General features: G+C 36.5%; 2 protein-coding genes across 4 annotated transcripts; both read right to left on the reverse strand.

Moving 5' to 3' along the window:
• Positions 1-8,154: 8,154 nt before the first annotated feature.
• LOC111207098 lies at positions 8,155-13,827 on the reverse strand. Of its 3 annotated transcripts, none has more exons than XM_048753817.1 (4): positions 12,453-13,827; positions 12,233-12,370; positions 12,072-12,140; positions 8,155-10,910 (listed from the first exon to the last, which is right to left on the reverse strand). In XM_048753817.1, exon 4 carries the CDS (start codon positions 9,882-9,884, stop codon positions 8,820-8,822), a length of 1,065 nt encoding a protein of 354 aa, XP_048609774.1. In that variant the 5' UTR covers positions 9,885-10,910; positions 12,072-12,140; positions 12,233-12,370; positions 12,453-13,827; the 3' UTR covers positions 8,155-8,819. The 3 variants fall into 2 exon arrangements, with proteins under 3 accessions (XP_048609774.1, XP_048609776.1, XP_048609773.1); XM_048753816.1 differs by having other exon boundaries at positions 12,233-13,827.
• On the reverse strand, positions 11,063-11,725 carry LOC125585967 (glutathione S-transferase T3-like). The gene has a single exon (XM_048755710.1). The coding sequence runs from the start codon at positions 11,723-11,725 to the stop codon at positions 11,063-11,065; it is 663 nt and encodes a 220-aa protein (XP_048611667.1).
• Positions 13,828-15,496: the final 1,669 nt, after the last annotated feature.

A 15,496-nucleotide genomic window follows, 5' to 3' on the forward strand; every position in this document is an offset into this window, starting at 1 on the left:
TGTCTAACTATACGAATGATTGTTCCTTTTGTAACAATGTTTTTTTTCTTTCTCTTTTAAGGACTTACATTTTCTATAACTAACTGTGATTGATAGTTAATCTGTGTATTATCCTTTTATCTATGTGGAAGGTCGTAGTTATTAGTTTTCACTATAATCTAGCTTAGCTATTACTACAAGAAAACAGCGACATACTGAGGGAAAAAATCGTCGGTATATCGTTGGAATAACGTTATTCCGACGACATACCGACAAAACAAGTCCTTGGAAATTCCATTTTCCTCGGAAATCCCTCGGAATTTTCCGACGGAATTCCGAGGAAACAAATTTCCGAGGAAACAAATTTCCGAGGAAACTCCGAGGACCACCAGTTCGTCGGAAATCTCCTCGGAATATACCGAGGGAGAACGTCCTCGGAATTTACCTCGGAAGTTTCGACGAAATGTTCCTCGGAATTTTCATCGGAATATTCCGAGGAAATGAACCCTCGGAAAATTCCAAGGAACAAGGGTCCCTCGGTATATTACGAGGGTTTATTTGCTCGGAATTTGAACCCTCGGAAAATTCCGAGGAACTAGTCCCTCGGTATATTCCGAGGGTTCATTTCCTCGGAATTTGAACCCTCGGAATTTTCCGAGGAACTAGTCCCTCGGTATATTCTGAGGGTTCATTTCCTCGGAATTTAAAAAAAAACTAATTTTTTTTTAAAAAATAAAATTTTTGAAATTTAAATTCGAAAATATAAAATTAAAATTAAAATTGAAATCATATTAGTTAATATTCAAAGTTGTACAAATAAAAAAAAAACATTCCGAGTTTTAGAAAAAAAAAACTACGGGTCTGGCACGTCCGGGAACACCTCGTTCGGGTACATCCTCTGCATCATCTCCATCATTTGCTGGTTCAACCTCCTCTGTGCCTCATAGCCCGCCTATTGAGCCACCATCTGGGTCTCCAACAAAGATATGCGATCATCCTTGTCCTTCAAATGAGCCGTAAGTACTTCTGGATCAACAAAGGGCGGTGGTGCAGAAGAAGGAGGAACCGACCGGGTGCGACGACCCAAACCGACCAAACGTCCCTTCTTCTTTGGAACCGACTGAAATAGAAAATAGCCAAATTTAAATCAAGAAATAAATGAATTAAACTTAAAAAAAAAAATAACTTACGGATTCAACGATTTCGTTGATTCGAAACCGGGACAAGTTGGTCGAAGCCGTCGAAGCGTCATCCTCGGTTTGAAGCTGAGACACTTCGTCCTGCACCTGAGTTTGGACCAGGGTGACCACTTCCCTCACAAGACCGTCATCAATCTGGCCGGTCTTCTTGTTGGTATATGCCCTCTTCATTAGGGAGAGATCATCAACCGGCTCGCCATCATTTTCTTCCGTCTTGAAAAAAAACATAAATTAAAGAAACATTAGAAGTTATGCACAAAAAAATAAAATTTCAAAATTTAAATAATTAAAGAAAAAGCGACTGAACTTACCATGCGATCTCCCAGAGAGACAATAGATTGAGCACCCAAGTTATGCTTGAAGACGTCATTCCCTTTACGGTCGCTCCTGCGGTTGGTGGAGTTGGTGGAAGAAGTTTCTTTCGTCTCTTCCTTATCCCAATGTGCACACAACTCCGTCCAGACCGTGTTGTTTATCGACTTTGAAACCTTTTAATAAAAAAAAAAAGAAAATAGTTAAATAAATTAAAAATTCGTTTAATAAATTTAAAAAATTGTTTATTAAATTAAAAACAAACCTTGTTGATTTCCCACTTCTTCTTCCACTCGTGGATCTGCTTCCCATAGTTGTCCATAACTTTATGGACGAAGTGGTGATAGATAAAGAGCGTCTCATCGGAATTCCAGTTGAACTCTTACTGAAAAAAAAACACAATTAGTAGAAAATTTATATTAAAGATTAAAAATATAAGTAAAAAATTAGAATACTTACCGCAAACTGACGAAACCACAGATGTTGCTTGTCGGTAGGGAAGTGAGTGAAAGTCGGATGTCCCCTGTCGAGGGCCAAGTACATCATACGATTGATCCATGCGCTTATCCCGTTCCCGGATCGGTTGAACCTAATAAAAAGAACAAACGGTTAATAATGAATCAAATTTTAAAGAAAAAAAAATATGTTTAATTACCATGTTTGACCCCGTCCATGTGGATACGGAGTAAGATAGGGAAAATGGTCACGACCGGGCTGTCGAACCAACTCCGCAACACTTATCACTCCCGGAGGACCCGGAGGAGCAGGAACGGGTGCAGCAGCGGGAGCGAGAGGAGCAGGAGCGGGTGCAGCAGCGGGAGCGAGAGGAGCAGGAGCGGGTGTAGCAGAGGGAGATGTATGGTAGGAGCTGTGGGGCGAAGGGGAATCCTGAAAATGGCTGGAATCCCGAGACTGGCGCCCCGTACCACCACGACCACAACGCTGTCGAGGCCGGGTCTGATCATCATGAGACCTGTAAATTAAAAAAAATATATTTAATAAATATAGAAATATATAAATTAATTTTTTTTAAAAAAAAATCCCAACTAATAGTTTTTAATCACAAAATTTTTTTTATAGATATTAAAAATGTTTAATAAATATAGAAATTCATATAATATAAATATATATTTTTTTAAAAAAAAAAATCCCAAATAATAGTTTTTAATCACAAAAAAGTTTTATAGATATTAAAAATGTTTAATAAATATATAAAAATAGTTCTAATAAACAAAAATAGTTTTAATAAATAAAAAATAGTTTAATAATTACAAAAAATAGTTTTAATAATATTAAAATTGTTTAATAAATATAGAAATTTATAAAATATATATATACATATTTTTTTTAAATCCCAAATAATAGTTTTTAATCACAAAAAAGTTTTATAGATATTAAAAATGTTTTGTAAAATCAAAAAAATCGAATTTATATAGAAAAAAACGTTTTGTAAAATCCAAAAAATCGAATTTATATACAAAAATCGTTTTGTAAAATACAAAAATTGAATTTATACAAAAAAATCAAATTTATATACAAAAATCGATTTTATAAATACAAAAAAAATAAAAAAAATTCTAAAAAAATTCTAAATCAATTCAACAACACAAATTATTCAACCAAATCACAATTCTAAACCTATTATACAACCAAATCACAACCAATCACCCTAAAAAAAATCTATCAAATCTACACAAAAACCTAACAAATAGAACCTAAGAGAGTGGGATACGGTCCTTACATGATTTGTGTAAGAGAAGGGGGAGATCGCCGGAGATATCGTCGGAATTCAGGGGGAAATCGCCGGAGAGGAGAGAGGAGCCGCGCAGAGGAAGAAGAGAGAAATGGGGAAGAAGAAGTGGCTCGTGGTTATAAAACCTATGGTCCGACGGATACTATCCGTCGGAATTCCGTCGGAATTCTAATTTCAATTTTCGCGAAATATTTGCCCGGTTAAATGAAAATATTCCGAGGAAATTCCGACGGATACTAAAATATCCGTCGGAATATTCCGAGGAAATACCGAGGAACTAGTGTTTGGAGTTTCAAAACATCAATTTTTTTTGCCGTATTTCATTTCTTATACAATTGTAATGCATACCATTGAGGATTCTTTGTATAGATGATCATAAACCATGAAATAACAAATTTCAAAACGAATTGAAAGTATTCCCTTTACCGTTTATTAAAGTGTATAAGTGTTTCTCTTATGTTGTGGGAATTTCGTTCATACAATCGGAAAAGTGTTTATTATAAGGTAAGGAACAAATTTTTGACTTCATAATCAGTCTAAGACACTTAATAAGGGTTATATAAGTGTTATTCAAACCGCAAAACGTTGTTTTCGGTTTAAAAACCCTATTTCCTCGGAATTTCCTCGGAATATTTCGAGGGAATTCCGAGGAAACCGTTATCTTCCTCGGAATTCCGTCGGAATATTTATTAAAAAAAAAAAAATCGATGCTAGTCTGTTTCCGAGTCATCATCACATGATGAATCTGAATCTGGATCTTGGTGAAACTCTCCAATCACTGGTTCATCCTCTACGTGAACGACGGCTTCCTCTCCGAAGTCGGTTAAATCGACTACAAGGCCAACTCCAGCTAAATCTTCTGCTGCACTTAAGTTGTCGGATGTGCTTGGTTGTAGTGGGTCTTCCAGCTCAGAACTTCCCTGAACTCGGCCTCTCGGGTTGAGTCTTGTAAGAGTAACCCATGGATCATCTCTGTTCCTTACCCGGGGGTACTTGATATAACAAACCTGTAACATTTAAAAAATTATTAGTAAAATTATAAATTAATACACATGATGATGAATCATTCTAAATAATTAACATTTAATTACCTGATCGGCCTGAGAAGAAAGAATGAAAGGATCATAATATTGCAGCTTTCGCCTCGAATTTACTGATGTAACACCAAATGCATCTGTTCTCACACCTCGATCTAGAGTGTTGTCGTGCCAATCACAATAGAAAACAGTACAGCGCAATCCAACCATGCCCAAATACTTGATTTCCAAAATCTCATGTATGTGTCCGTAGTATACATCATCTCCTGATGCAGAACAAACGCCAGCATCATAAGTCGTACTCGAACGTCTCCTCTTCTGAGTTGTGAATGCATATCCTCGAGTACAAAATCTCGGATATGACTGCACAACAAATTTTGGTCCAACGACCATCTCGCGTATCCAATCGTCAAATGTTTCACCTCTGGCCAAACCAGCAGACACCTATATTAATAGCACATATATATGTTATATCAATAAATGTGAATTAGTATAAATATGTGATAAATGATATTTTAATTTGTTTAAAGCATTCACATAAGTAAACATCCATCCAGAAAATTCTCTCTGCTTCATTTCTTCTATCTCGTCCTCTGTGGCGTATCTATATTCGACCCGTTTTTCTGCCATGAAAATCCTGTACATATGATGATAATAATGTAATTAATTAAGATTTAAATTTCAACTTGTTAAAATAAAAATTTGTAAGCTAATTTATTTACCTCTCATATTGAAGAACATCTTCGCAGTTGGTGAGCAAATATGTTTGCAAATTACTGCGCTCCTGCTCAGTAAGTCGACGGTCTTTTGGTTTTCCGCTAAGTCGTCCAACGTCTGTGAAAATGTCTGGAACCGTAACATGATATGTTGCTTGTTCGCCTCTATCATCATGCCGAGCAGGTCTTCTGTTTTTGGTCTGAACTTCTGCTGGAAAGTAGTACTCGGCAAAGTTTGAATTTTCTTCATTGATCATCTGTGCGACTATAGAACCTTCCACCCTACTTAAATTTTTCACCATCTTCTTCAAATGGAACATATACCGCTCATACAGATACATCCATCTATACTGCACATGACCACCAAGTTCCAATTCTCTTGCCAGGTGAATAACAAGATGCTCCATAACATCAAAAAATGAGGGAGGAAATATCTTCTCAAGGTTGCACTGAATCACGGCTACGTTAGTCTTCAAATTTTCAATACCTTCAAGAGTCACTGATCTCGTGCATAAATCGCGGAAGAAACCACTTATCCCTGCAATTGCTTCTTGAACATTTCGTGGTAATAGTTCCTTGAAGGCAAACAGAAGGAGGCGCTGCATCATTACATGGCAATCGTGGCTTTTCAAGCCAGTAAACTTTCCTTCCTTTCTGTCGATACAGTTACGCAAATTTGATGCGTAACCGTCTGGAAATTCCACATCTTTTGAAATCCAATCAAAGAATGCATCTTTTCCCTCTGCATCAAGTCGGTATATGGGAAAAGGAGCCCTACCATTCTCATCAACATGAAGTTCTGGACGAGCACATATATCGACTAAATCCAGTCTTGACTTCAAATTATCCTTTGTTTTACCTTGAACATTAAGGATCGTGTTCATGAGATTGTCAAAAAAGTTCTTCTCAATATGCATCACATCTAAATTATGCCTTAGCAGATGATCCTCCCAGTATGGCAGATCCCAGAAAATACTTTTTTTGTGCCAGTTATGTAGGTCTCCAACAGCATCTACCGGAAAACGCTCATGTCCACCGACGTCTGGCGTCCTTTCTGCACCAAAATCTCTTAGTTGTATCTTCAAATCTTTCCCACAAATTTCCGGAGGTGGACTGTCAAACACCCTCTTGTTCTTCGTAAACAAATTCCTACTCCTACGATATGGATGATCAGGTGGTAGGAATCTCCTGTGACAGTCAAACCAACACGTTTTCCTTCCGTGTTTTAGTTGGAAAGCATCAGTGTTATCTTGACAATATGTACATGATAGCCTTCCATGCGTTGTCCATCCAGATAACATACCATATGCTTGAAAATCACTTATTGTCCACATTAGTACTGCCCGCATTTGAAAGTTTTCTTTACACGAAACATCGTATATTTCAGCACCTTGAGCCCATAGTTGTTGCAACTCATATATTAGTGGCTGAAGAAACACATCAAGTGATCTCTTAGGATGCTCTGGTCCGGGAACGAGAATCGAGAGAAACAAAAACTCTCGTCGCAAGCACAAGTTTGGGGGTAGGTTGTATGGTGTAAGAATGACGGGCCATAGAGAATACTGTCTTCCACTCTTGCCAAACGGGCTGAAACCATCAGTACATAATCCAAGGTAGACATTTCTTCTCTCATACGCAAAGTCGGGATACTTTGATTGGAAATGCTTCCACGCTTTTGCATCTGAAGGATGTCTGATCTCACCATCTGTTAAGTGCTCCGCATGCCATCTCATTGGTTGCGCTGTGCGTTCAGACAGATACAACCTCTGCAACCTTTCCGTCAAAGGCAAATACCACATCCTTTTATATGGCACTGGAACTCTTCCACTCGTATCTTTATAACGAGGCTTTCCACAAAATTTGCATGTAACCCGCTGTTCATCCGCCCTCCAATAAATCATGCAGTTGTCGCTGCATACATCTATTACCTGATACGATAAACCAAGACCAGCTACGAGTTTCTGAACCTCGTAGTATGAACCAGGAGCTACATTATCCTCGGGTAGAATACCTTTTACAAAATCAGCAATTGCATCCACACAGTCTTCAGCCAAATTATAGTCTGTTTTAATGCCCATCAATCTTGTAGCAGATGATAAAGCTGAATGACCATCTCTGCAACCTCCGTACAATGGTTGCTTTCCAGCATCCAACATATCATAAAATCTCCTAGTTTGTGCATTGGATAAATCTTCCCCTCTAAAATGATCATTTACCATCTGCTCAGTACCTACACCATAATCTACATCCGTTCTAATTGGTTCTTCTAATCTAACCGTTGGCTGAGATTCGCTAGTACTACCATGTTCATAATCAGTTTCCCCATGATGATACCAAATTTTGTAACTTCGTGTAAACCCACTCAAATATATATGAGTCCAAACATCCCACTCTTTAATAACCTTTCTATTTTTACAATTAGAGCAAGGACATCTTAACATACCTGTTTTTGCTTCCGGTTGTCGGTGAACTAACCCCATGAATTCGGTTATACCTTGTTGGTATTCTTCCGTAAGCAATCCCGTGTTCGGATCCAAATGAGGTCGATCGATCCAAGAACGAAAATAATTTGAAGAAGACATGTTTTTTATGAATCAAATTCGTGTGTAAAGAGAGTAAGAGGGAGGATGAAGATATGGAGTGAATGAAGAGGAAGAGGGGTGCTTGTATTTATAGTTGAAATCCTACCGACAGCCCGAGGAAATTCCGACGGAATTCCGACGCCAGCGGCTAGTTCGTCGAAATTTCCTCGGAATTTTAAAAATCCCCCAACGGCTCTCTAACGGCTATAATATATCCTTGGAATTCATCGGTTTTTTCCGAGGAATACGTTTTTCCTCGATATTCCATAAGAATATTCCGACGGATTAGTATTTCCTCGGAATTCCGTCGGTATATTCCGAGGAAATTCCGAGGAAAGCAAATTTTGTGTTTCCTCGGTATTTCCTCGGAAATTCCTCGGTATTTCCTCGGAAATTCCTCGGGATATTCCGAGGATTTCATTTTCCGTCGGAATGTCCGTCAGAATACCGCTGTTTTCTTGTAGTGTCTATATTTAATTATTAATGCATGATCTTATTATTGATCTTTATGAGAGAACAAAAAAAGACAAGACAAACGTCATAGCAATTAGCAAGTAAAAAAAAATACTCCAGTGGTTCCCATTTACAAAAGATGATGTAAGAATTCATTACTCTGATACTAGTAAAAATGTAGAGATGGCTTTTTTTGCTATATGGTTAATATCATTGAAATGAAAAAAGTTTCGGATACAACTATGATGCTATACTTTGATTCCCTGGCAATAAGCAAATGGAGAATCTTAAGAGATAGAAGAAAATGTCTACATCAAAGAGATCATGTTATGGCATGTGATTCTGACTCGATGCTACAACAGTCATAGTATCCTAATGCTCACGTTTTGTGATAACTTATTTATTCTTATATTATCGCTATACATTTAACTGCAACACAAAAGCACATTTGTAGATATTTATAATATTATGTATTCGTTCACTTGGTAGAGTCATAGTACTATTTGTTAGAGCATGCACATCAATGAACCCCCTATTCGGGTTCATATGTATTTTTTATGTATTTAATTGTGGGTCCGTGAACAGTGTTGAACCCGGCTCAATTGTGCTTCTCCATCAATGAACCTCAAATCCGGGTTCATAAGAATAAAATAATATTTAAAAAAAGAAAATAATAATAATTTTTCATTTAAAAAAAATTATTTTTTTAAAAGAAACTTACTAAATATTTTACATTATTTATGAAAAGTTTTTATTCAATACATTGAAAAATCATGAACATACAAAGATTATTCATCACGATTACCAAATTTTTCCCAAACATTTTCAACTAAATCAGCTTTCAAACGCTCATGTACGCATGGATCCCGAATTTGATTGCGAATGTTAAGAATATCGACATTCACACTTTCTCTCGTTTTCACCTTGGCACTTCGGCTAGATTCTCCTGACTCGAACTCAGATGTATCAGCTAGAGTGTATCCGTGTCGTTCGTCCTCTACTATCATATTGTGCAATATGACACATGTTCTCATTATCTTTCCTATCTTTTCATTGTCCCATTTTAGAGCAGGGTTTTTTACAATTGCAAACCTCGATTGCAAGACTCCAAATGCCCGTTCGACATCTTTTCTGACGGATTCTTGCTTTTCTGCAAATTTCTGGGCTTTAGGACCTTGAGGAAGCGGGATGGATTGGATAAATGTTGCCCAATTAGGATAAATTCCGTCGGTAAGATAGTAGGTCATACGATAAGTGTGGTTGTTGACCTTGAACTTCACTTTAGGTGCTCGACCTTGTAAAATGTCATCAAAAACTGGTGACCGATCAAGAACATTGATATCGTTTAGGGTACCTGGTAATCCGAAAAATGAGTGCCATATCCAAAGATCTTGTGATGCCACAGCTTCTAAGACAATCGTCGGCTTTCCTGAACCACGTGTGAACTGACCTTTCCAAGCCGTAGGGCAGTTTTTCCACTCCCAATGCATAAAATCGATGCTGCCTATCATCCCCGGAAACCCGCGTGCCTCTCCAACGTCAAGTAGTCTTTGAAGATCTTCTGTTGTAGGTCTTCTTAGATACTCATCTCCAAACAATTGTATTATCGCTTCCGCAAAATTCTCCAAACATAAAATTGCAGTACTTGCCGCAAGTCGGAGATATTCGTCATTGACATCTCCCGCTTGACCGTATGCCAATGATCGTATGGCTGAACTGCATTTTTGAAGTGTAGAGAGGCCGTTCCTTCCATGACCATTTCTTCGTTGCTGAAAGTATGGAATTTCATTACCTAGGCGTTCGACAATGCGAAGGAACAAAGACTTGTTCATTCGAAAACGCCGCCTAAACATGTCGTGTGTGTATGTAGGATTTTCACTGAAGTAATCCTGCCATAGTTGATTGTGTCCTTGTTCCCGATCTCTTCGATGTATGCTCGTCTCTTCGGCTCTTTGGTTAGAACAGAGTCGATGAAATCATCGATTTGTTGGTCCACCATTTCTTCAAAAACTTCATATACTTCATCATTTGAGGAGCTTGACATTCTTCCTTTTTTCAAAAAAAATAAAAATTATCAATTTTATTCTCTACTCCAAAATATAACAAATTATCAATTTTATTCTCTAGTCCAAAATATAACAAATTATCAATTTTATTCTCTAGTCCAAAATATAACAAATTAAAAATTTATAATTTATGAATTTTATCAATTTTAAAGTAACATTGCCTAAGTTGGATATTAGCCATGTATTGGACCATCAATATGATTGATCATCATTATAATTTGGATTCACAATCTAGTATTGTTCCACTTCTGATCATGTAGATCCCGTTTAACCTAAGTATTATAATGTAATGAAGAGCTTACGTTGGTTGTGTTGTTCTCGGTTGGGTGAGGCAGTAGAAGCGTAGTTATCCTCTTCGTTTGTAGTTGATCAAGTGTTTCAGAAAGACATCAAGGAAGAGAAGTAGTTGATCAAGTGTTTCAGAAGTTGTGTTCTTGAAATTTTGAAATTCAAAGACAGAGACAGAAAGAGAAGTAGTTGGGTTCTGATTTAGAAACATACATCAAGAGCATATTTATATATGCTTCTTTGTTACATGACCCTTTGTTACATGACCCGTGACTTAAATAAACTAGTGTCGAAACATAGTACAACCCGTGAAACAAAAGGACATAGTAGCAGTGTGAGAGAGACTCCACTGCATTCGTTCATCATAAAGCAACATCAGTGTAGAAACTAACAAAATACTACACTGATCCCGTACAAATAAAGCAACAACAGACTTATTAAACCAGCAACAGACATAGCAACCCGTGATCCAGACATAGCAACCAGTGATCCAGCAACAGACATAGCAACCCGTGACATAGCAACCTGCAAAAGAAAAAGGCAACCTCAAAGTTAATAACTAAACATATTGAGTTCAACAAAAGAAAAAACAAAGATTCCAGCAAGCAAGTTAACCAATTCAATCAAGGAGTTCAGAAATGAGTTTGTTTTTGAGGGTGATTTCGTTAGGAGATAGATCAGTTTCTTTTTTTGGCAAGGAGACGATCTAGGAGTTTCTGCTGAGAAATTTTCTTTCTCTCAGCCAAGATACTCTCAATTTGATCGAAAGCAGCTTCATGACTGTGCCTCTTGCGTTTGGCTGCTTTGGAAGCCTTAACACCAAGCGGTCTAACCTCGTCCTCAGGTATCACCTCCTCAGTTTCCTTCCTTTTCTCCTTGGCGCCATCTCTTGACTTAAAAACTGACTTCCACTTCTGATCATGTCTCAGTTCCCTCCAACAGTGTTCCATGGTGAACTTCGCTTGATAATCATTGAAGAAGATCTCATGAGCAGCCTTCATGACACCATCCTCATTTTGACCACTTGATTGGTGCTTCATTGCCGCTTCATAATTTCCCACAAACTTGCAGACCTGCTCGTTCACCCTTCCCCACCTCTGCTTACACTGACTCCATTCTCTAGGAACGCAGCCAGTGAGCAGAGGGCTACAATTAACATACGCCTCAATTCTCTTCCAAAAGGAAGTAACCTTCTGCTCGTTACTGACAATAGGGTCCTTGCTCGTGTTAGGCCAACCACTGATGAGCACAAAGTCCTCTTTTGTTGACCACTTTCTCTTTGAAACCGGTTTCACTAACCCGGGAGAGTTCGCTACAGCCTCAGCATACTCGCATTCCATTGCTGGACTGCTCTATTTAAACTAGTTTTAGCTTAGATAATGGGGTTTTCGTTCTCTATTTAAACTAGTTTTAGCTTAGATAGAAGTGAAAAATTAAACTCTACCTGCCAAACATTGAATATAAAAGCTAATAGCGCAAGCAACTACTTCACAGAGAGAAGTAATGACACATCAAATCGACTACTTAATACAATCAACTACTTCAAACATTAAGAGCAAGCTACCAACCAACACAGCTTTAATTCGACTGTACTTTTCGCTCTAGGACTAGTTTAGATAATTAATACAATCAGAGGAACCAAACAAGATAATACATCACATCATAAGATGGGTTTTAAACATTTACCTCTGATTTTCAGTCGAAGCACACCTTCTCCAGGGTACCGACCTGGACAGTGAGGCTTCTTACCTGTTCCTAGACATGGAAACAACAATAATACAGTGTTAGTTACTCATTAAGGACTTACATACAAGGCTACTTCTAAAATAACAGGGAAATAGACTTACCTGCAGGGTCTGAATCTGGAACTTGAGATTCCACACCCCCTTGATCTCCTCCTCAGCATCCTCCAGACGCTTCCTCAGCCTCTCGATCTCCTCCTGGACACCAACCACCCAAGGATGACTATAATGCAACCCATCATCCTTGTTGACAACAGAAAACAAATATTATAGACAGTTCCTGTTATTTTTATTTTAAGAACATAATTAAGAAAATAAAACTTACTTCATAGTTGATGCACGTGAAGTAGCGCTTTCCAGGATGACTGTCGTAGTCTTCCTTCCCCCGGACCTCGTCAATGATTTTCCCACCGTAAGCACACCTTCTTGGAATCCCGTACTGTGAATCCTGGACGAACCATAACATGTTGCAGTAGTCCCTTTGTTTCTTTGAATGTCTTATTTCTTCTGCGGGATCCATCTGCACCAGAAAGAAGAAATGATTAGAACATACTAACTACAAATAATATGGTGCAGAAGAAATGATTAGAACATACTAACTACAAATAATATGATTAAACGAACCGGTAAGAGAAACAAAGAACAGAACCCAAACAATGAAACACAACCCAATATGATTAAACTAAGTAAGAGAAACAGTTAAGTAAGAGAAACACTAATCTCTAATCGATTTCAAATCTACTCGGAAACACAACCCAATCTTTAACGAACCCAAACAAAGAACCCAAACAAATAAACCCCCAATTCGATTTCAGATCGACTCTATTCAACCATAAATAAAAAAACCCTCTAATCGATTTCAAATCTCAGACTCGATCGAACCCTAACAAAGAAATCTTAGACTCGATGGAACCCTAACAAATAAACCCTCGATTTCAAATCTCAGACTCGATGGAACCCTAACAAACAGATCGATTAACTACAAACCTCGTAATCGATCTCTCCTCCAGACTCTATTGGAGGAGAAACCCCCAATTCAACTTCAGATCGAATCGATGAAACCCGTATAAACAAACCCTAACAACGTAACTCTACTCGAAAACGGACCTGAGATCGATCAAGAGACACTACCTCCTCGATTTTATGGACAAAAGACCTCTCGATCGCCCTAGCTACAAGAATCGCCTCTCGAGTCGCAAACCCTAGCTATTTGGGAGAGAAGAGGAAATGAGGAGAATAACGCGAAACACCTCCTTTCCGCGTCGTCATCACGACTCCGTCCAGCCAATCTGGTGCCTCCACGTGTGTTGAACTCGTCTCACACAAGTTCACGAGAGCGGCCCGATTCACTTAATATTACCCATTTTCCTTTTTCTTTTCAAATTAAAAACCTGTGAACCCAGGCCCATGACCCTCTTATGATACCTCAATGTACATGCTCTTAGGATCTAATTTTATCCCCCTGATCATTCTTTAGGAAGTAAAAACATTTTGATCTACATGAATATAAATCACAGGCATCTACCACAATATTTCTCCTATTGTTCAATTGAGGTTGAAAAATGTAAAAGACAGTATTATGAGCTGAACGTGGCGTTTGGCCAGATCCGATGTTTCAGTAAATTATTTGCCAGTTATTTAACAATGAACTAGGTGATGATCCGCGCCCTGCACGGAATGAGTAGACTAAAAAAAAATATAAATTTAATCAATAGATATTGAATAGGTAAAAGCAATAAAGAGATATTATGCATGGTTTAAATTTAGGTGTTCAATCCGGTAAAACCGAACCGAAATAGAAAAAATGTTTTGAATTTGGTAATACCGAATATACCGAATGAATGTTATTTTTTTTTTTAAATGCGCTATATGGATATGGTTTGGCATATAAACTAATTATACTGATCAAAGCGAATAAAATGAAAATATGTTGTATAATTATATGTAAATTCTATAATATAATTAGTAACATATACATAATTTATTTATTGATATGGTCTTCATACTTAAAATTTTTATTTTACTAATTTAATATTTTGCTTTAAGTCAAAAGATATATTTCATCTTTATCAAATTAAAAAAAACATAATTTTATTTTTTTTACGCTGACATTTATGTACACTAATATTTAGTTAATAATATTATGGATTGCTAATTTTTCTATTCTATAGAAAATATTATTGTTATCAACTTAATATGTTTACTAATTATTTTAAATTGTAAAATAAAATAGTCTATTTAAAAACGAAAGTATCTTCGTGTTTTATTAAAGCCAATATTTAATTATATAAAGTAAAATTTACAAAATTATAAAAGATCATTTTTTTGAAACAAAATGTTATTAAAGACAAAATGTTATAAAAGATTATTTTTATGGTATTTTGGTATAAAACCAAATAAATCGGAAATTGGCTGTATATAAACCGGACCAAACCAAAATAGATATGATCTTTAATATGGTAGCTATTTTTTATAAATTGGAATACCGAAAAACCGAAAAAACTGAAGAAACCGAACCGACATCAAAATTGAACACCCCTATATAGATTAGCAGAAGTAACATTTGATTTTTTTTAAGATTTAAAGAATATATAGCATAAGAAAACCATTTCACTGGTCTCTCCACCAGCAGCTGAATACTGCTTCCAAAGTTTTATGACTTTCACCCATCTTCCACAAAAACTTCTTTGGCTCAACTCAAAGATGAAATTCATGCCACTCATTTTTTTTTGCTAGTTTTGAAACGTTTAGGTTGTAATACCGTAGATATTAGGATAGTATGATATATATACACAACTAATAAAGTTCTGACCCATGAGATTTGAAAAAAAAATGAATATCCCATTGCCACAAAGGAATGTTGCAAATCCCTAATTGTTCTTACATTTCCATACAATTATAGAAAGTATTATATGCAAGGAGCTAAAATAAAAGAAGTCTATATTAAAAATGATATTTGACTTTAACCTTAACCGGAAAAAATTATATAAATTTTCATATTTAATGTCTATCACCATTTATGTTAATTTCGTAATAAAAAAATCTCGTTGCAAAAGTTAAAGGATTGAAAGAAATTTAATATGTCATTCCTTTTTGAATGTATTTTACAATCACTCGAGATTGCGTTTAAATTTTTTATATACGGCATTTTGATTTTACAATATAATCGAGTTTCTATTTCTCAATCCCAAAATAAATGTCACGTATCCCATAAGATACGGAAAAAATTAATCAAAATTAATGTCACGTACCAATGTTTATAGTAGAACATAATTATGAATCGTGTCCCTAAAAAATGTCATGTATCATTTATGAATTGTAAAGAACATGATATTTGACTTTAAACTTAACTGGAAAGAATTATATAAA

The sequence above is a fragment of the Brassica napus genome, chromosome C4 (assembly GCF_020379485.1).
Source record: "Brassica napus cultivar Da-Ae chromosome C4, Da-Ae, whole genome shotgun sequence".
In the NCBI taxonomy this organism is placed as follows: domain Eukaryota; kingdom Viridiplantae; phylum Streptophyta; class Magnoliopsida; order Brassicales; family Brassicaceae; genus Brassica; species Brassica napus.